Source organism: Frieseomelitta varia, unplaced genomic scaffold, assembly GCF_011392965.1.
Source record: "Frieseomelitta varia isolate USP_RPSP 00005682 unplaced genomic scaffold, Fvar_1.2 scaffold_221, whole genome shotgun sequence".
Taxonomy (NCBI): domain Eukaryota; kingdom Metazoa; phylum Arthropoda; class Insecta; order Hymenoptera; family Apidae; genus Frieseomelitta; species Frieseomelitta varia.
The window spans coordinates 425,469-448,804 of record NW_025109948.1 but is presented as its reverse complement, the minus strand read 5'-3'; the positions used below and the strand labels follow the sequence as shown (position 1 = coordinate 448,804).

General features: G+C 37.4%; 1 protein-coding gene across 8 annotated transcripts in view; it reads right to left on the bottom strand.

Moving 5' to 3' along the window:
* Positions 1 to 16,147: 16,147 nt before the first annotated feature.
* The window catches only part of LOC122527478 (monocarboxylate transporter 3), a 13,306-nt gene continuing 6,117 nt past the window's right edge, over positions 16,148 to 23,336 (bottom strand). For 3 of the 8 annotated variants that reach the window (XM_043651701.1, XM_043651702.1, XM_043651707.1), the window contains 10 exons: positions 19,037 to 19,337; positions 18,813 to 18,956; positions 18,527 to 18,732; positions 18,221 to 18,449; positions 17,674 to 18,131; positions 17,355 to 17,583; positions 17,106 to 17,281; positions 16,792 to 17,014; positions 16,462 to 16,709; positions 16,148 to 16,379 (listed from right to left, as the gene is read on the bottom strand). In XM_043651701.1, coding sequence (XP_043507636.1) covers positions 16,230 to 16,379; positions 16,462 to 16,709; positions 16,792 to 17,014; positions 17,106 to 17,281; positions 17,355 to 17,583; positions 17,674 to 18,131; positions 18,221 to 18,449; positions 18,527 to 18,732; positions 18,813 to 18,956; positions 19,037 to 19,337 — 2,364 coding nt within the window. In that variant the 3' untranslated portion in view covers positions 16,148 to 16,229. Of the gene's footprint in view, positions 16,380 to 16,461; positions 16,710 to 16,791; positions 17,015 to 17,105; positions 17,282 to 17,354; positions 17,584 to 17,673; positions 18,132 to 18,220; positions 18,450 to 18,526; positions 18,733 to 18,812; positions 18,974 to 19,036; positions 19,338 to 20,746; positions 22,111 to 23,224 lie in introns of those variants that run through there. The other 5 variants (XM_043651706.1, XM_043651704.1, XM_043651709.1 and 2 more) reach the window with 5 other exon arrangements.

Here is a 23,336-nt window from a genome sequence, read left to right as displayed (position 1 = left end):
GCATGGGATTGCAAAAGAAAATGATGATCAACGATAAGCTTTTCTTCTTATCCGAGAGAAGGAAAGTTGATAGGTGATAAGTAAAATTATTAGGAGATCCTTGATAATTCGTTGTTGTTCGAATCGAGGTGTTCGTATTTGTCAACATCTTTTGACGCCAGTTGTAAAGCGATGGCCGTTCTTCCGGTTGAATCGTGCATTTTATTTAATTTGTCTCTCTTACTCGCGTAAAGTAATATTTCGTGGTTCCTTCCGGAGACTTTGAATCGATGGAACGAGACGCTTGTTGAATCAGTTGCAGATTTCCCCTTTTTTTTCACAATTGAAGGACAACGATCGATCAACTCGACCGGTTGTTCAAACAGTTACGATTGGACTCTACATAGATTAGCTGTCGTCTTCTACATTTGCAGTATTCTAGCCAATTTTTAAGTATGCAAAAAAAAACATACGAAAGCAGATCAAATTAGGAGAAGCATAAAAGAGAACTGACGAATGGAAATAACTCGCCGAAATACGTTAGGGATTTTCACGTTATTCCATTGAATACTTCACTGCCAAAAAAATTGTGGAGATTTTTCTTTTTTTCACTTGGTCGTTTGATCCAATATTGCTTCTTAGTTTTTTCTCGCCGTGTTTCTTCGTTTTACTTCCTCTTTCGCTGGGAAACGAGAAAGATCAAACAACGTTGTAACGTTGGACGAAGAAGTTTGTGTCTAATGTTACAACCTCTTCGATTTTTCTCATACTATTATTATTTTATTATTATTACTATTATTATTATTATTATTATTATTACTATTATTATTACTATAATTATTATTATTATTTTTATTATTATTACTATAATTATTATTATTATTTTTATTATTATTACTATAATTATAATTATTTTTATTACTATTACTATAATTATTATTATTATTATTATTACTGCTACTATTATTATTACTATTACTATTATTATCATTAGTACTGGTATTATTAACTATTATATCATTAATATTACTTTGTTTACTACCATTGTATGTTTGTGAAAAAAAAAAAAATGGAAGTTGAAACGAGACGATACCACCTTGCCAGCTAGCCATTACTACCATTGTTTCTGTCAGTCTTAGTTTTTTCTTTTTTTTTTTTCTTTTTTTTTTTTTCCAAGAAATACGAACGAAATATGGTTATATACTTTGACACGCATTATTCCCAAAGTAAGAAGATGTATGTATGTGTGTTTGAGTGTTTTTCGTATACGCGCGGTCTTTGCATCCAAAAGAATTGGATAACGAAACGCACGAAGAAACAGACATGCGAGTCTCTTCTTCATATTTCTTTTTTTTTTTTTGTACTGGTTTATGTTATTTTTATTTTTTTTTTTTAGACAAATCAATTGTTCTAATTTAAGTGTAAATCGTATTTTTGTTTGTTTTTTTAGTTATTTTTTGTTGTAAAATGCTTTTTAATAATATTTTCAGTTCACATTACACAATAGCAGTCAGTTTTTTTTTTTTTTTGGTCTCACTTTATGTTTTTTCTTTTCACTTTTCCCATAGTATCTCTCTTTGTTCTCGAATAAACTGTCTTTCTTCCTCCACTTTTTTTTTTTTTCCCCCATTGAAGCTTGATCGATCGAATCCAAGAACGAAGCGCACGTTGTACCTCGTACAATTTAACGAAACATTGATCAAATTTTTTACAATTTCTCTCGACCAAATTTCAAATTACACTGTTATCTATTGACCGATATATAATCGAACTGCTACTTGGTTATTTGTTAAATACACTGATTATATTTTTGTACAAATACAGTATTTGTCAAATGAAAATGCAAGGCAATTTTCACATTATTTTTTATCCCTCACCTTTTCATTTAATACTAGTTACGTTTAAAAAAAAAAAAAAAAAAAAGGGAAAAGAAACATACCGAAGCAATTCCAACGTTTTGCATCGAAACACGAAACGTTGTTACACATTGCAATGTACATAACTCAAAGAGAAATTCGATTCGATCATAAAAACTATTCTGTTATGTTATAGTTATTCTCTTCTTTTGCTTTCTGTACAGCAAGTCTTTCTCTACTCTAAAAAAAAAAAGGAGGTAGTAGCTTTAGTAGAAACATTCCATCTTAGCAAATTAGTCAACAAGTATATTTTACGATTCATAATAGTTTCTCATATCTTTTTGAAATATATCTTCGTTACAAAATTCAATTCCACAGCTGGATTGCGATACTATTCACTTCGATCGTCCAGTTTCGCAAGCTCCTCGAGCCAAGTCGAGAGCTTTCTAAATATTGCCAAAGAAGTTGGAAGATTGAAACACATAGCTCGACAGACTCGCAGATTTGGTCGCAATAAAGAATGGACCGGAAATGAGGCGTTACCACGTACTGGGAAGATCAAGCGAGAATTATTTGTAACGAAGACCATTGCTTGTAGCATGTATATATTTTACTTATTAGTAACAGATGTGTGGTTTTTTTTTTTTCTTTTCCATTATATATTTTCTTTTGCACGATTGAATTGTAGACGATCCTCGCGCGTGATTGAACAGTAATTTCTGTTTTTATTTTTTTTTTTTTTCATAATTGACAGAGCAAACTGAATCCAAATTTGAAAGGCTAATAATATCCATTTGCAATTAGTTATTGCAACTTCTGACATCATCGGTACAGATACAATTTCGTAATTGCAGCTGCAAAGCAATAATCACGACACGATACTTGAGCAGACGCACCAAAGGCTAAACTGAATTGTAAACTTCTAATTCATCGAATTGAACAACGTTTCACACAGTCTGCCATTTGCAGATACTGTTGCATAGTTGACCATACAGCCATTGTATTGGCAATTCGGGCTTTGTGCAAAATTTTCAATATTGCTTGCAACTCTCTTTGTCACAGCGGATATTAGTGAAATTAAATAACACGCAGCGCAGCTCGCTATTGACGATAAAATGTTCACGTCATTGATGAAACTTCACATCGCGTACGAAATTTAATTTGCATTTGCAATTCGCACGGTCTTAACCTCTTGCGCTGGAACGACGTTGAGCCACGCACGTCGAGAATTTTTTTTTTTTTTTTTTTTTTTCCCAAAATTGCAACATTCTCTCAATTTTAAGTATATATTTATATGCACTTGTCTCAGTATTTGAATATACTTAAGGCAAAACGAGTAATAAATCAGTTAATGCTTGTTTTAAAATGGAAAGCGACAGTGAACTTATCGTTAGTGATATAATTCCGACAAGTTTGAAAGGAAAATGACAAATTACTGTATAGTGGGTAATTAAACGAAGACGATGTTCGTTACCCGAATTGTTCGTTGAGCAGTCATAGATGGCAGTGAAATACAGTTCTACAAATCTTACACGCAGTATCGTGGTGTGAGGTGTTTGTTGTCCGAACTGTTCGTTAACTGGTTCAATCACTGTTTACAGTTTAGTCACGGATATTCGTGAACCAATTGCCAGCGCAAAAGGATTAATACGGTTACCCTTGGCCATCGCCGGTTAATTTCGTTACGCGATTCGCCTCGTTGATCATGATCAACGCGCCTCGTGCATACACCGTGACTCTTTTGCTGATTCGAAGCAAAGTAAAACGGCGATTCGACAAAACGTGCGAACGAAATGACGCGACGATTCTCGAACACTCGAGAATTGGATTAACTATTAGATATCCCGCGCTTTATGACACATACTTTGTGAGCCACGTTCTAAGATGCTGCAGCGATGACTACGGCAGCAAAAAATTTGTGCAGGATAAAAAAAAAAATTTTTGACTTTGAAATTCAAAAACAAGTCAATTTTGCGTCAATTTGATTTACATCAAATCGAAGGTAAAATTGTCAAAATTTAAACACGTGCGGAAAAAAAAAATTTAAAAAGTTATCTTGAAATTTTCTCTTTACAGCGAACGTTATCTTCGAAACTCATCGTATAATATTTTTTTCTATCGTTTCACTGAACTTCGAACGTTAGAGTTAAACGACGAAATGCTAGCATTTCTTGAATTTTGTCCCAATGTTCAACGTTCGATAAAACGAAAAGTGAAGTCAAAAAATTATGCGCAACGAGTCTCTCGAAAGGTCGTTGCAAACACTTCAATCGTTGAAACGTAGTTACGAAGAAAATTTTTCAATAAGTTTTTAAACACGCTTGAATCTTCGAGAAGAGAACGCACGATGTAAAACCAAAAGTAGAGATTAAATGGATCGTTTCGTAAAAACGATAAAAAATATCAGTTCAAAATCTTATCAATTTTTCACTGGCACAGTTATGCTCTTATATTCGTAACCAGTAGGTATCTCTCTTCGTCTAATTTTCTTTCTAAAATGAAATCAATGAAACAAATAACTCGGCTTATCGAGTTACATGTATATCCCGAAAGACCGAAACTAAAGAAAATAAAAACACGAAGAGGTTCCTCCGCGATCGTTGACTTCCGATAGATACTACGAGTCCACACGCACGCACGCACGCACGCACACACACACACAGAAACACACACACACAGAAACACAGCCTGCCCGAACGTCCGAGATCGTCTCTTTACCCTCTAGCCGGCTCTATTTCCATCGTTTACTCGCGACAAGGGGGAACAGACACGACGGTCGCGTATGGGACGGCCGTTTTAAAAGCTCCGATTTATTCGAGGACTTTTCTAATTGCTTCCCACCGATGGGAACTGTTCCCCGGGACATGCAGATTGACCCTGCGCCCCGCTTTGTTATCGCGATTCTCTTTCGTCGCGTTCGGTCGCGAGTGTGCCGTGACAGCTGGTCCTCGGTCACTTTGGCAAAACCAATGACAATTTCTCTCTTTGGATCGTTGAATCTTGCGGAACCACGATATCCACGTCATTCAAGGAAACATTAACTATCAACGCACGTAGCGTTGATATTAACCACTCGCGCTGGCAATTGCGGACCATAACGAGCGACCAAACCGTATACAATAATTCGTCGCTTTCTTTTTGAACTCGTCGGTACGATATTACTGAATAGAAATTATTGAGATTTACAAATTATTGAAATTATTTTTAAATTATTGAAATTACTGAAATTATTGCAATTTTGGGACAAAAAATTGTCAACGTGCGTGGCACATCATTTCAGCGCAAGAGGTTAGAAAGACACAAGTCTTAGATAACCACAACTAGTTTTGAAGTTGCCATGTCCATCCAGATATTTGCAAAATATTTGGACGAAATTCTCAGCAATCACTAGTTAAACAATATATGATAAGACGTATATATTGATTTTTCATACAATTTTATATTTAAAAAAAAATGTCAATCTCCCTTATTTTAGGATTTATATATATATAGGTTGAACCAAAAATCATTTCCTACTAAAATAAACTCATAATTTTTTATCATATAAAATTAGTAAAATTAGTTTTTTTTCTTACATTTTGTAGGAAGAAACTTTTTCCCCATCCCATATCTGGACTTAGACGAAATTTTCAGTAATTATTAGTTAAATAACACAATAAGACGTATTATTTTACACAATTTTACATAAAAAAAAAAATTCCTCAATCTACCTTATTTTTCTACCATATTTTGTTCCTACGTTAATATTTTTTTTAGCCGACTCCTACAGAATCTGTCGCCTGTGTGTTTCGGCGAGTTTGAGTTCTCTCTTATTTGTACTCTACGTTCGCTACTATTATCTAAAAAAAGATTTCGAGTATATTCGCCCATATCGTACTCGGCCTCCGTAAATATTAACAATTATTCACGTGCAAATAATTTAAGTTCAACGATGCAATGTCCCAGCAATGTCATCTTTACGATTTACACATTACTCTCTCGACGTGACAAATTGGACAGGGGGGGAAAGACAACGACGTGTTTTCATCATTCTTTGAACGAAAAGGACATCTACGAAGCAGAAATCTTGACACCAAGATCAAGTCGAAGCAAGATCGATCTTCTCGCTTGGAAAATTGCTCTTTCGTACCAGAAGAATAACAACTCGCCTCTGTTCCATCTTCGAAATCTTGTTTTCCAACATTTCGTCTTCTAAATCAGTGGTTCTCAACCTGCTGGTATTCAGCATACTGGTGAAACATTATTATGCGAAAATAATATTTGTAATGGCGAAAAACACCAAAAAAAGGAATAAAATAAAAACACAAAAACAACGTTATAGAGTTTTGACTTGCAAAGAGAGTCTTATGAGAGTTTTTGAAGGATGATTGGAGAGGATACTCATAAATGAAAAGGTTAATTAATAGGTATGGCAAAGAAACAAGGTTGAGAACCGCTGTTCTAGACGGAGAAACCCATTTAACATCCTGTTCAGGCAATGAAAACGACACCTCGACGAAAAAAAAAAAGCTAATTTGAAAGAAAGAGAATCGATTCACCAGCGTGATGGGATTAAATTTTTGAGAAGAAATTCTCAATCCGTAGGAAAATTGTTTCTAAGTTCATTTGGAAAAACGAAGGACAAACCACGAAATTCTTTCCGCTAGGTTCTCTTCTCCGTATTTTTGCATAAGATTAATTCGAGCTGGCATTTCTTTCGGGGAGGCTCTGTTGCACCGGTTCGTGACCAATAGCTATTATTCTACCTCGAACGTCTCTCAACGAAACTAGAGCCCAGCCCAGACTTGGAGTTATCTATCGATTTCACGATTCTACCTCGTACAGAGAGTTTTAGTCCGCGATACGCGTTACTTCTCACGTGACCGAGCACGCAAATCATTCCCCTCTCGCTTTACGTGGATCGTGCGTAAAGAGAGTTTTCCCGTGTCTGCTCATTTTCCCGATTTTCTTTCGTTACGCAGCTTTGTTAAATCGCGTTAATCCAAACTCAAAAGTCTGCAAAATCAACCTTGCCAGTCTATCGTTTTAGAGGTTAGGGAGATACGATTCGGTTCAAATAAATAGTAGCTATCGGTATTATCGGTGTCTACTCTATCTGAAGACAAATTTTAGATTTATGCATGATAATGATCCTAAGGTATGCACAAATTGTTTAAACCAAATTCGAGGTAATAATTCGCTGAGAATTGTGAAGTGGCCACCCCAATTAAATAAGCAGGCATAAAAATTTCAAAAACAGATTTATGGAACATTCTGCAGCTATAATTTAATAACGTATCGATGGAAACTTACAAAAAATTGAGAATAGTGGAAACCATGATAAAGAAACGCATTCTTCGAAAAAAAAATATATAATTAAATTTTAGTAAAATTTTTAATAAAATTAATGTAATTTCACTAAATTTTAATAGATATTTATGCAGTATTTTTTTTTTTGGTACAAAGGAGAAAAAATTCGATTATTTCATTTTTTTTAAATTTCAATAAAAATATAGTAAATATAAGACTTGTGAACGACAATGTACATCACCAATATCCAATATCCTCGACTGACGGAAAAATGCGATCAAACACATCGATTTATATAAAATTTTAACTGAAATTACACATCGTTCAAGCGTCTACGTACCTAACAGTTAATGCTTGGCAAAATTTTTCACTCCGAACTTTCCGAGCGTGGCTACAAACTTCAACACACCAGGTATGTGTACGTAAGTACATACATATACCTGTTCTATAAACTAGTTGACGAAAAAACACGTATTACCGATTGATTTTCACCGAACGCGACGAAATTCCTGCTGATCTTCAATTTCGGATATCGTGGACGGCTTATTCAAATCGTCCCGCGCCCCGAGTAAGCAATAACGTCATCCTTTCTCACCCCGTCCTCTTTCTATCTCGTGGAATTTATATTCCTTCGTCGTCGAGAAGGAAACGAGAGAGACGAACGTCGTAGGAAAGAGGAAAACACGTCTCGTCATTTTCGCGTGAAGCTGAGATGGTTCCTAACAAATTTTACCGACCATTGGTAACTTGAATTGAACTTGATTTCGGCTATCGCACGGGAACGTAAACGTCTCTGCAACTTTTAAATCAATATTCACGAGAGTGCTCACTATCACAGCGTTTTACTTTCTCTTGTAGGGTAACGAAATTTAATAAAATTTTTAATTTCAGTATTATGTAACGTTTAATTCACGTGAAACCAATTTTTAAACAATTATTTACAAAACACGTTAAATATTAAACGATAAACAATTTGTTCAAACAAACGTTGAATTTTAAACAATTATTTATGAATATAATGTCACTGTAATCATATTAAATATAATGATTTTTTTCGAGCGAGCGAATTTTTAATATTTTTTTAGAGAATGATAAAATCAAAAACAATCTTCAAATAATCCGCTTTCTACCATATTTTTTTGATACAATGTACAACGAGGTATTTTCTGATTTATTGGTCAGAGAGCAATAGAACATGTAATTAAATAGAATTTATTAACACTTTACCGACCGGTAGCGGTAAACAGTAGCCTATTGATAGGCTATCGGTCGGTAAAGTGTTAACAATATTTTTTCACTCCTCCTACTACATCATCAAATATTGTCTATGCCTGGGAGGAGTAGTACTTGGAGTGCAAATTTTCCGAAAGAAATTTCTCCCTGTTCGCGCGGGACAGTTAACACGAGTTACTTGTTACTCGAAACGATCTCGGAATAAAGTGTCGGGTAGTTGGAGTCAGTTTCGGTTTCAGATCCGGCCGGCGGCATTCCGAGCACGACAAGGGCCAACAGCGACGGGGCATCAACGACCACGTCGTTCCCCCGGTATTTTGCACTGCGCGCAAATTCCCACGTGACCGAGCACGCAAATAGACGTACGTGTTTCCCGTGTAGCACGACCGGCCGCGACACGTCACTTGCATGAAATCCAGCCGTTATGTCACCACCGATCCTACCGACCGAGCACCATCGCACAAAGTGGTTTCGTGGCCAAAAATTATTTTAGCGTTACTTTGAGATTCAAGATCTCACAGATTGTTGGATTCGTCTTGACTTTTCAGCTTTAACGTCGAAATTGTCAAGTCAATAATATATAACGGATAAAGTTTAAAGAATAGAGGTAAGCCTCAAGCTTTTGTGAGAACTTCTCTTTTTTTCCCTTACAATCGTTTCACGATTTCGTTTGGAGAATTCACGCGTAACGTCTCCTCCCCTAATAATCGGAACGTGGAAACGCATTGGTACCGTTGGAATTCGTTGAACGAATTGGAAATATCACGTGCAAATTACGAGCAGGAAGGAGTGGGGAAAGGATCCTAATAGCGCGAGCTACGTTTCAGACCCGAGTGGAAAACGCCGTGCCCCTTCTTTTTTCGGTTTTTTTTTTTTTCTTCCTTTTTTCTCATTTCGACAAAGGACCACCTGTTGCCACGTAACAGGTGATGCATCGATATAGAATTAGCCGCGCGATTATCTTAATTTTCCTCAAAAACACTTTCACGGCGGATTTGAAAACTTGACTTCGGTTAGTTAACAAAAATATTAACATAAATAAACGAATGAAAATGTATATCTGGCAATATAACGACAAACATGTCATGATATTCTATACATAGTAAATCATAATTTAACTAAATAAATATTACAATTTATACAATTAGGTTTCTGTCCAAACATAATATTCATTTTGGATGGTAAGAGTATTTTTTTAAGCACTTGTAAAAAACGAAAGTCTGAAATCAGTCACGTTGACAGGCTCGTGACTGTTATGCTGTTAAAATAATAAATTATACGATCATTTATTGTGTACGTCTGCAATGACAGTTCTAAACAATAATCTTACACGTGATTTCAAACATCCAGCCGAAAAAATGTTAAACAAGTATTATCCTTTTGATTTTCCATTTGGTAACCGTGTTTATCAAGCACGAACGGTGTTCCTATATATATGATAAGCACATATTTCCTCGTGACAATCCGAGAAACTGGTTGCGTAAAAGATTGCAATCGACGAAGGAGACTTTACACTTCCTCTTTTGGTTTGAATCACGAATAAGAGGGAAAAAATTCATACTGATGAGTCACAATGGACAATGATCGTATTGCGTCAGATGGCCTGAGTTCGTTAGATCAATATGCATTCAATAACACACAGCGACTTCCGCGTATAATATTCGGACATTAAGTTCGTAGAATGTTAGAAAGAATTATTTTGCAAAGTAATAAATTTGAACTCGTTTCAAAGCTTGAAGCTTCTATTTTCAACAAAATGCGTCGTTTACTTTACTCTAATGTTATTTTACTCTTGATTTAACTCGAGATTTTCGAGAACAAAACTCACGTGGAAGAATTTTATTCCTATTTATTTATTTATTTATATTATATATTTATATATTTTATATGATATATAATATACCCTAATTTATTTTATATATGATAAACAGAAACACCTTGTATATTCGTACTTCGTCCTATTATGAAATAAAAGTCAGCAAAAATTGCCAGGAAAAGATTGCAAAAATTTCCATAATTTTACTCATAGAATCAAAAACCTGTCGAATTGACAGTACACGTAAACTTAGTGTAAAATTTATCCTGCGGTAAATTTGGTCACTATTGTTACCGCCATCCACAGAATTTTTCAGGTCCTTGCCAATTTTTTCAAAGTTCCTACGTTCTACGTGCCGCGCGCGATGATAACGCATAATAGACGTGCAATTCCGATATGACAACAGGGACACACCACTCTCTTTTTCACGGCCGGACTAACGCGTGATGCACACATATACGCATCCATACACGTGAACGTCAACGTTGGGTATGTTTATAAAACGAAGAAGCGTTTCTCGCCCGCGGAGCAAACGCTCTCTCCCTCCTTCTCTTCGCCGCGTGTCGTTTTCTTTCCGGCGATTCTCACCGATGCCCGGCGGCTACTTAGGCCCCATTTTTTCGTAGAATTCAAACATGCTCGAGTCGCATGTTACGTGCCACTCCGCGACGCCAAGTTGCACCCGAAGCCATTTAATCTTTCCGGGACACATTACTGCGAGACGCAGTTTTTCGTTTACCTCGCAAATCGAATGCAACAGCAACCTCTGTTGGCTGTTTGTGTACTTTCTCTGCCGAGTGTCTTTCAAAACACTTGCGTCAAAGATCACTTCCTGCTAAATAAATCCGCAATCTTTTTATTACATATATATATATATATTTTTACAAATTTTTAAAACATAATGAAAAAATCGTGCTTGAAATTAATTTAAAATTAATAAAATTAGTTTTTCTCTTATATTTTTGATGTTTTATTAAAAAAAAATAAGTGGGAGGAAACTTTTGGCTTGTCCTACATCACAGAAAAATCTCTCCATGTCTACAGGACGTGGAAGCGGTAATTTTGAAAAAAANAAAAAAAAAAGGAGAGAAAAAAAAGATGGAATTTGAATTGAATTCGAGCAACGAGAAAGGTATTTTTGGATGAATCGTTTTGCCCCGGAGGTACTTTCAGTACCTTCTTCGCTTCGCATTTGAACGAGATTAAGCGATTACGGTCAGTAATGAGCTTTCGAGACTAATGCGCGTTATTCGACAGCTCTGCCCTACCCTCTTGCGTAGGTATATTTTTTTCCAACAGTTGATATCAAAATTCGACATCAAAATTTTGAATTCAATGTGTTGCGGTTCGACATTAGCAAATTTTAGCAATTTTAGATAACAGACTATTTTAACCCTTTAAACCCACGATTTGTTTTCAACGTTGTCGTGCGTCCATTTGTATTTATTTTAAAATAACTTAGGTAAATTGACGTACAAAGATAAGATAAAGATAAGAATAAATATAATTTATTTTTTATAACTTTTTCAGCAATTTCCAAGTTCTCGTAGAAAATTTGTCATCTGCAGCGCAGCACGCACACGGGTTCAAAAGTTTAATTTTGTTACTTTTATCCCTTCGATATTTTCCTTGCAAACACCTTGTCACGTAGCTGGTAATTTCCAAGAATCGTGCCGACCGATTGTAGTACAGGGTTGACAAAGCTGCACCCTCCCTTACCGGAGGGTAACTCTGTTCCCATTGCACGGAATCAACACCGTATTCAGAGAAAGGGTCACTAAAATCCCCTGACAAGTGCCTACCTCTATCGTCTAAATATTTTGAATTCGTTTGTCACTGAATAGGACAACATGGTGCAAGAAAACGGAAAGATGATGTTCAGAAACAAGATAGACAACAACACCCCCGTAACCCAGCAACCGTATTGCCAAGTTCTAGCGGGGACACGCCAGAGTCTCTTCGAAATGGGAACACGTCGAAATGAAACCGGCGCATTAAGCGACAAGGAAGCATACAGAACGACAAAGAACGAAATAAAGATAGGGAGAGGAGGAGGAAGACGAGAGAGAGAGAAAAAAAAAGGCAAGAAAAGAGCAAAAACGCGTGCGGGGTTAAAAACTAGAAACATTGTGCCGTTAAATATCGCGTCGAAGAATCTTCCCGTTGGGGAATTCTCAGAGAGAAAACGAAACCCGAGGCGATGTGTACTTCGAGATATCGTAATGGCAGCGCCGGATGAACGCTGGACGGGAGAGACGCACGGTGAAGAGTCCAGGGGGGCTATTGTGTTGCTCCCTTCGGAAACCAAAGAACAGCCCACCCACCACACGAGGAAGTCAACAGACATAATTTCGACGAAAGATTTCTCTGGTTTTACGCGAGTTGGCGCGCGTTTTCTCTTGAATTTTATCAACGCGATATCTTGCAACTAAAATTTGTCCACAGATGGTCAAATTGTCTCACCGTTGTGGCGGGTAATCTACAGTACCGACAAGTCACCGTTATACGATGGGACTCGCTGATAATTGTTCAGAGTGAAAATAAAAATTCGCAAGGCAGATGACGCTGGGAGAACTTTAGGTTTAAAAATTGTTAAATTTTTAAATTTAAATATCAACCGAAGAAAATGTGACTTGGAACAAGACTAGCTTCACGTCTGAAGTGGCTCTTTCAGAAAGGAAAGAATTATGCTTCCATTAGCAACAAAGTTCATTTCTTTGTAGTTTAATTAAACGTAGCATTTTAAATTCTGAATATATAGTGACGTAAGGGATATCGTAATCGCGCGGAACCTCCGCTGAAAGTGTTGGGGGGGGGGGGGGGGGGGTGATATTCTCGCGTAACAGATTGAAAAAAATCGATGTATCAAACGTATATTTCAAAAACGAACTCCTAAAGTTTTGCAATAAAATTCGTGAAAATAAGGAAATTGGAGATTGTTTGATGAGGTTTAATGTTTGATGATAAGTAATGTAGCCACAGCTATCTATCTTATCCACTCAAGATGTAACAGTGAAATCATTATTTATCTACGAAGACAATAATGATCTTCCATTATTGGCAAATACATTTTTGATTGATCTCATACTGTTTCGAGAGTTGACAAGAGAGAAAATTCAGGAAATATGGAGTTACAAATTTATTTACAGAATTTAGGCCGCAACTACCTTGAAACTTTTCTCGGGACCATGTTTTACAAACTAGCGTAACTCAATAAACTAATTGAGTAATCAACTTCGAGCAAAGTTTATTTTATCTGTCACGCATTCCTTTAGAGATTATGCCTGTATTTTATTTTTTCATTTATAATATTCATTTTTATTACAATCCCAACTTCAATCTTTTTAATCTAATTTTTGTAGAAAATATAATAATCCCTATAAAATAGTATAATCCCTTCTACTTTTTAGATTCTGATAATTGTAACAAATGCTCATCGTTAAAGCAGTAATTGCGTACAATTTGCGTGACAATAAAAATAAAAAAATTTCGTTCTCTCGTTTATGAATATATTTTTAAACCTGCAAAATTCTTCATTCTTTTATTATTAATAATTTTCTAAAAAAAAAATTATTCAATTCTATCGTTATTGCACGGAATTATCCTACCTTGACACGCTCAATCAAATGACCAGTTTAAAAATTTGATTTAAAATCCTGCAAATTCTTTTGTTTATTTTAGCTGTTTTCAAAAGAAAAAAAAATCTAATTTTTTTTCTTATTATCCGACAATTATTTTATACATTGTTTCCTGTATTAAATTGACAATTATCTAATATTATTCTTTTCATAAAAAGATCTGATCGATTGTGAAGTAGGAATATATAGTGTATATACCAAAAATCACATCCTACTAAAATAAATCCGTAATTCTTTTATTATATATTTTTTTTAATTTGCAAACGCTCTGACGATCAAAATTTAATTGTGTTTCATTTGAGCTTAAATTTAATTTAAAATTAATAAAATTAGTTTTTTCTTACACATTGATGTTTTATTTTAAAAAAAAGGGAGAAGAAACTTTTGTTCCACCCTATATAAAATACGTTTAGCGTAAAAATATGATGTACGTGATTTCTTAGATATAGGACAAAAAGCGGAACGAAAAACTTCGTGCGGAGGAGAAGGTAAGAGAAAAAGCCCGGAGAAAAGGCAAAGCAATCAATTGCGAAAGACTCGGAGGGCTTTGAAGGGACAAAATATCCCGGAGCGTTGGTGCTTTTCGAGATAGACAAATGTCGAAATTACGACGGTAAAACGCGATCCGTGACCGGTTAAAGAGGATTTAATTAAATTCCAGGCTACGGGTATAACGCGAGAAAATTTCAATTTCTCCCATGAGAGTAGCGCGCAAGGAAGACGCACCCGTGAGAGCCCTTTGTTGAGCCCGAGGGCTGGCTCGCGTTAGAACGTGTGTACACACGTGTATCCGGTGTTTCATCGGTCGGTAGGATCGGTCCCCGCTTTTCCCCCTTCTTGCCCCTCGGCCGCTGTTCAAAATCCAACTGCGTAAAAAAGATCGATGACGGCTGTTGTCCCATCGAGACGACCGGCTCGTTTCCAATTCCTGGAAGAAGCCACGTCGACGTGCTTTCACTGTCTTCCGTAATCGGAAGGGCCGGGACGTCGAGAATTAGATTTCCATTCCTTCGAGAAACTTGAATACCGACTGGGGAAACTCTGCCGATACCAGTGAAAAGAAAAAAAAAAAGAAAAAACTTGCCGAGAGAAACCCGACCGTTTTATTTCGGTTCGTTGCGTTGCCAACGAATTCAATCGATGATCAATTTCTTTCGAACTTCGTGTTTCGAAATTTTCGGCTGAAAGTAGTTGCCGATAGAGCGCCACGCGTCGATCTCAACCCCCCTTCGTACAAACCACTCGATCATTGCCGAGGAGAAACGCGGCAGCGATTACGAGCGTATGCAAATACCATGTGCGAGAAGAACCACGATGTCTACAATTATCAGGACGACTCGAGCTTGCACCAGACCGTAAAGCCACGGAACGAGCGCGCCAACGTTACATCGTACCCCATTTTATCGTGCAAATGTAAATGAACCTGTTCTATCTTCTATCTTTGTTCTTCATCGACCGTTAAAGAACAAGGATAAACCCCGAAGACGAGCGATTCCGCGTGCACCTAAATCCGAAACGTTATTCGGCCGGCAGCGGCCAGTGGCGTAAACACGCTTCCTTTTCATTATCGTCAAGTCTGCCTACTACGACTGCTGTAAAACCCCTCGTCTCGACCGATTAATTCTTCCAATTCGTTTGGACATGCACACAACAAGCAACGCTCAAGAAAAATATATTTCAACAGTTGCGTCGCGTGAAACTTCTACGAGCAAGTGAAAAGAAATCCGCGATTATCCTGGTTGGAAGAAGTAGCGGCGATACGACACCGTCCTCTCGTCGATGAGCTTAACGCGAACTTGTTAGGTTACCAACTTGACCAAGCGCATCCCCTTTAAGCCTTACGACAGATGTGAGCGAGAGAAACAACTCATGGCCGATCGCGCGGGCAACCGTTTATTATAAAAAGGTGAACGACGGAAGTGTATTCCTGGATGACCTGCGCACTTTTAGCCAATCAGTCGCGTAATCTTTAACGAGATAAGTTTCACCCCTTGACCGTTAACATCCCTCTTCCGCCAGGGGACTGTATCTTTTAAACTGACGTGCATCTTGCTAAACTTGACAGTAAACAGTAGTAAACTTTGATTTAATTTGTCGTTATATATATGTGTATGTGTGTGTATATATATATATATATATATATATATATATATATATATATATATATATATATATATTTATACATACATATATTTATTTATATTTATATATTATTTTCATAAAAAAAATTAGATACAATTGCAAAAATTCTAAGTACGTTTAAAAATACCATCGGGTCGTACTCATTAATTTGTGCTTTATTCATTAAAATATATTATACGAAGAAGTACCTTTTCTCAGACATTTTCGAAACAGTAGCCCTATCACAGTGTGGCTCGGAGATGAAGGCTATTTTTCTCTCCTTATGCAGACCAGACTTTATAAAACAGACTCTATTTGTTTAATTTCCTTCTCGGGTGGTTCTTGTGGAGATGGTGCAGTTTCTACGATTTCAGGGATATCTTCTTCGTTCTCTTCTTCAATATCTTCATCGATTGGAGTCAATGTATCTAATATCACAGGCTGAGTCTGTAACAAAATTTATTCTTCCTCGTTAATTTAAAGTACTTTGGATAACGTTTACATTGTATAATTTACGCGGTATAATTACCTGCGGCGTTGTGCACCGTTTCATAGCTGGGGCCATGAAACTAGTAACCGTGCTTACAAAGAAGAAAAATCCTGCCATAAAGAATGGGATGCTGTAACTTTGCGTTGCATCATAAACGGCACCGGCCAAGGGTGAACCGATGATAGCTGCAGCTCCTCTGAATAAGATTAAAAGGCCAAATGCATTGGTCAATTTATCTAGTCCTAAAAGGTCGACCAAAATAATCGACGTCAGGGAAATGTATCCAGCTGAAATATCACAGAAACAAATCTGTAACATCCACGGTGAACAACCATGCCTATAATAATACTTATTAATTTCAATACTCACATATAGCAATACCGAAAAGAATGCTCATAATAATGTAAGCAGGATAAGAATGGCAAAATGGAATAGCAGCTACAGCAACTGTCGATATAATTAAGCAGATATTGTTCAACAACAATGAGTCTACTTGTGGAAAATCTGCAATATATCCACAAGCTACACGACCCAGAGTATTAGTAATTCCAATTATAGATACTAAATATGACGCAAGAGTCTTGTCAATATTCTAGAAACAATATACATTGAAAAAACTAACCTTACAACAAGTGATGTATAATTTAAAAAAAAATTATCTTTATGCGTAAACTTGAACTTACATCTAAAACAGCAGCATCTAATAAATATACAAAAGGAACGTATAGTCCAGCCATTCCGAACACGTTACTAATACCGATTAAAAGAAATACTGGATTCTTTAGCAAAGATACATCCATCATAGTTGCCAAAGCTTCTTTGAACGAATCAGGCAATACCAAACAGGGACACAAGGCTTCTGTAAAATTTACTTCGTTTTAGAAAATGTTTATGAATCACTGTATCATTTGTATTTTCGAAAAGTTACTTACGTTCTTGGCGCGCTTTTTCAATGTCAGTATCTTTAATATCCCCACGAACGGACTTCGATAATGAAATAACGCTTTGACGATAATTTGCAAGTGACTTTTGACTCTGATATTCTGGTAAATTAAGCACGCTGCCGCTGTAAAATATATCCTTTCTCGATAGCGGTCGAATTTGCTGTTTCTCTTTTGGAATACTAGATTTGCTGGTGGTAAAAATAATACTTTCGCCATCCTGTAAAATCGTATGCAGTCTGACAATTTTCTTTCAATTAACAATAAATATATATTAGTATAAAAACTTGTAAGAAAAAAAAAGACGTACGTCTACTTCCGCGTTGTTATTTCGAGAGCCCATGACACTGCTCGTCGAAAGTCTCAAATGCAAACTCTTTCTTATATCACCATTAGAGTTCAATGTTGTTCTGGAGTTCTTAATCGCGCTAAGGCTTGGTTTGTATCTTTCGCTAGTGCTAGTTTTGCGGATCCGATCGAAGAAGGGTACCGAACCATTTTTAGGTAGACCTTGTACGTGGGTTGTAAAAGCAGGCTGTGAAGCATTTCTGGGAATTATCGGTTTGAATTCGTTTTCAGACTTTTCCGACGTGTCTTTTGTATCTTTGGTATCATCGATGTTTTTTCTGCTCCTTGATTTAGTGGAAATATTTTTTAAATCCATACTGCCACTATTACTAGTTGCTCCACTGGAAGAGTGTTCTTGTACTTTCACTTCCGATATAGTGGGTAGGGTCGGCACCGTTGGAACTGGCGTTAAAGGAGTTCCTTTAATGTCATAATTAAATGAAGCACAATGTAAAAAAACACGATATTCGATCGTCGACATGTTAATTTACTAACACAAATTTTCTTACCAGGCACTAATTGGTCTAAATTGAAACTGGAATGAACACCAGGATCGATATTAATAGGCATTTTCATCCTTTTCTCCATTGATCCATCAGGTAATTGTACCATGAAATAAGAACCTCCAATACTTCCACGTTCCATTTGAAATCTTTTCTCTTCCGCCATTCTTTGTAACAACGGTTTAACAGAAGAAGCTTTTGGATATTCTAATGGCCTCATCAATGCACCAAAGACCTGTAATTTCCCTACTGTTATTATCAAACAACAATTTATATTCCAGAATGTTTCAGAATGTTTGTAACAACACTTACAGCACAATTTAAAATAAGGCCAGCAAGAATTAAGTTCGCTCCTTTCCAATTATATTCTTCTAGTAACATTGTTGCGAGAGGTGCAAATGCAAATGTGCCAAATCCTGAACCACATACAGCAATGCCTGTGGCTAGAGATCGTTTGGTTTCAAAATAATAACCTACGCATACTACTGCTGGTAAATATATTAGACCAAATCCAATTCCTGAAAGGAGTATAATCATTACAGGCTTGTTCAAAGTGTAAATAAATAAATTAGATTATAGTCTAAAATATTATACAGACCTCCCATAATACCATAAGTTATCATAAGCATATTTACACTGGTCGAAAATGTTGAAAGTACAAATGCTGCTGCACCTAAAATACTTCCTGCCATACATACTGCTCTACATCCATACTTATTTGTTAAAGCACTGACAACAGGTCCTGAAAATGGATCAAAACTTTTTAAACTAAAACGGTGTTACAACTTAAAAATAGACAACACTTATAGTAAAGGAACTTACCAGCACTGAGGTACATGCCAGATAACAATGATCCAACCCATGCAGTTTTTCCTTTTCCTTCTCCAAAATATGTAACAAATTCTCCCAAAAAAACGCCAAATGTGTAAGCAATACCATCCACTATCATGTTACACATGAACGATGCAAATACCACCACCCAGCCATATCCGCCATCAGGTGGAGGTGGTATATCGTGGTATTCACACAGTGACCCTCCTTCATCTTCTGGAGATGCTTCATCACTAACTCCATCAGTGGTAGTTAATCTTGCATGCTCTTCCACAGAATATTCACTTTCCGTCTATGAAAGAAATATGAAACCATGTATACATATATATTTGAAATTGATATATGGTAAACATTAACAATTTTTTCTTTCTTTCTTAATTATTCCAATCGTATATAGTTTATCCCCTTTAAAAAATTCAAATAAATACTTTTTTTTAAGTTCTTGTTACATTGTAAGATATTTGTATCTGCCTTGAGTAAAGTAGTGGCAGTTCACCTTGAATGCTACAAGAAAAAGCTTGCTTTCATGCCAATGTATATGTACAATTATGTAGGTACATCTCTATACGTGTTTGATTATCAGATTGTCAAGTAGAATTCCTACTTCAGAAAATCATGCAGCAGAGTTCACCATGATCTTAGTCACTTGTACGATTATAAATTAATTTTCTTTTCGTTGAAAGTTTAATGAAATTACAAAGATGAAATGAAATAAATCGAAAAGCAAGCTGTTGCGGATATCTTTTGGAATGTAATGTGAGAACTCGCGGTTGTGCCGCATATAGGTGATCTCATAACGCAAACGCAAGCGTAAATATTATATGGCTACTCTGTGATTTAACTATTTTTTAAGGCTACATTTGTCCGAAGTAAAATAGCGTAGTAAATACACGACAAAGCAATTCTGTTTTCTTCAAACACCGAGATTTTAAGGATAGTTGGGACGAAGAAGTTACGCAAATGTACTTTTGTATGTCCCCAATCTTTTAAATCATTTTCAACTTAATTTCATCCTACTGCTTGTTCACCAAAGCAAGAAAAGCATCAATGTTAAGCGTTCGTAAACTATTTCTTTTTTCAAGATTTCAGGTACCAGCGAAATCAGGATATCAGGAACTCGAAAATTAAAAATAAAAATAATATTAAAGTAATATTAAAAAGAAAGAAGGTACAAAGAAAAACGTTCCGTGCAACGACCTCGAGTACTCGATATGTTAAACAAATTTAAATATAACGCTAGCACATACGAGAACGTGTATCGACAGATTCCGATAGGCAACTTAGCCGAATGGAAGGTCAGCCCAATCAGCTGATCCACTGTCATTAGAATTGGCAAAGCGTGCGCCACCTAACGCCAAGGCGAACGAAGCTCGACGAAAGTATTGTTTTCGACCTTGTTTCCTGTCGGCGGATCGGTGTGTCACATTTGCAACGGATGCAAATCGTGCACACAATCATGCGACGGGTTGCAACGTAGCTGTGCCGACAAACGTATGTGTATACATATATGCGTACGGTGTGGCAACCCGTCCGTGCGCTCGTTCGTCGGAAAACGCGAAAGTGTGAATTATGTTGACTGTCAAGGCTGAGTCACGTGCCGTTCCCGAACCGTACCAAACGAAGCGACTACGGACGAGAAACGACAAGAAACAATGTGAAACAAAACAAAGGAGTGGGAGAGACAAAGATAGAAAGTAGTACCTCGAAACTCGAGGCGAGTCAGATCGCCCGAAGAACGAAGAGATCGAATCGCGCAAGAACGCGCATGAATACGGTTGATATTAGCATGTTTTTTTTTTTTTACACTAAGCAGAGAGAGACGAATCTTCGAAACGTACCGTGCTGATCTTCCGCACGCGGCGCGAGCCGTATTGGCTGTACTGCGACTTGTTGAGCGACACGCGCGACATTCTACGATCGCCTTAATGTCACACCGTTCGCTCGTTTCACCGTTGGCACCTCCGCACACTTATGCAGAGTTCTATTTTCGTAGAAGTGCGCGCAGCTGCGCGCGCTCTCGTGCTTCTTTCCCCCGTGACTTTATCCCGTGTGTGTATGTGTGTGTGTGTGTGTGAGTTTGCGACAAAAGTTTCGTCGCCTCACGCTACGCCACTTCCGCGCGACTTCGAACACACTCCCTCCCCTCCTGTTAGCGAATAACAGGAGCAGCGGTGTAGTATCGCTCGTCAAAATCCGCTGCCATGTCTTCTTTCAGACTCGCGCGCGGTCGTGTCAACTCTCAGAGTCAGCCGGAATACTGCCATATCGCGCGAGCCCACCGTTTCACACCGACTGATTAACAAATCGACGACCGTCCAACGAGGTGCAGCGTGCAATAACCTCCCCTTCGGTGAAGTACGCTTCTTCTCCGCGAGGATCGAGACTCGGACACGTTTTTTTGTTTTCTCTTTCCTCCGTTCGGTGCAACACGCGGCGACGTAAGGCGTGAGATGCAACGCTCAGATCACGAACAAGATCCGACCACGCGAGTCAAACGGCACTGCACATCCCGTGAAACGACACGGCACGCGCGAATTGTCATAACAAGTTTGCCGGCGGTGGAGAGACAGTCGGCCTCCGCTAGTGGACGTGCAACTGCTGCGTATCGCTACGCACCACGGTGATTCTATTTATATATACAAACAACCGTGCTTGTAGTCTCGTCTCTCCTCTCCTCTCCTTCAACTTCTACAAACAAAGTGATTTCGTTCTCTAGGCGTGCAACGTTCTCCTCCCTGTCATCGCGAACGACTTTGCAATGAAATAAATCTTTGGCGTGGTTTGGTGAATAATGCTGAACGATGCAACGTGCAACGATGTGTCAACAATACAATCACTTGATAGCGTTTCGGCGATTACGAATGTGCCCTTTCTTTCTTTCTTTCTTTCTTTTTTCCTTTTCACCGCTGTTGTGTTTCAGCCGAAACCGCGATGCACGAACGACTGAACAACACGAGCCTTCGTCGAGAATTTAAGTACCCGCCATACAAAAGAAACTGCTTACAACAACGAAAGAGCACGGAGCTCTCGTTGAAGCGGTACTGATCGGATGTGCGCGAAAAGTTAACCTATAAATGCGAGGCGTCTCGCACGCGTCCCCACCCTGTCTCGCAATTACGTGGCGCGACAAACCAGACGGCCATGCTTTGAATTTTCATACGTGCGTTTTATTTCTCGAGTCTTAATTACGAAAAAAAATATCAAATTTACGTGTATTCTGTCCCCACGCGGTGGGGAGCACGCGTTGTATAAAACAATATTCGATGTTCAATAGAAAATCCGCCTTAAAGGACGATTTAAAGAACGTCAATGTGAAAACAATCACTATATTTAAAGCAAATTGCGTAACAAACCTTTCCCTTTTTCTTTATTTCTCCATGTCGCATTTGATGGAACCACGAGCGACAAAATCAAGGAGAAAATATGTACATATTTTATCTAAGAGAGAAAGAAAGAGATGTACGGAGGGAAAAGACAATGAAGTAACGAGGAATCGATGTAAAATACACGTGCATCACGGACCAAGGGTATTTGATACAAAATGGTGTGCTTAAAATGATCTGCGTCCTTACGAAGGTATTACATAAACGAAAGCTATAAAGTATTAAGAAGCTCGGACCATGATGTAAAACCTGCTCTTCTTATCTTTTTCTTTCCATGCTTATAACATTTTTTTTTTTTTTTTTTTTTTTTTTTTTTAACATGAAAGATTTCAGATTAATCGAACCTTGAATTTTTTTCTAGCTAAAAAAGAAAACACACCAATGACGCATCTAAATAAATAAACAGTGATCTACGATAATGAGGCTCGCAATTAGATCATCCCATGAGGCGACGAAAAAGGTCGCCCCAGTGCTGGCTGCATTCAATTCAGAAATGCCGAGGTATGGTTGCTTGACAAAGGAGCACGAAAATAAGCAGCTCTGTGACAGTGCGCTCCACGCAAGGCCAAAAACCTTCTCGTTTGTTCATATTCGTTCAATGTGGCAATGGTTGTATCAAGAGTTATACTCGGTACATTATGGGAGGAATTGCAACGACTGACCAACACGTCGCAGCTCAATGTCACTTGGCTCTGATCAGCATGGATGATTCACATTTGACTGGTCATAATGATGCAAAGATCGAAATGTTATTTACTCTAACGTACAACTATAGCAGCAGCATTTTTAAACTTACGTTCAATGTTTCGACGCGTTGTTCCGCGCTAGCCATTACTCCGTACTTAATCCTGTGCACGCGCGCTGCAGTGATTTCTTTTCTTTTCTTTTTTTTTTTTTTTTTTTTTTTA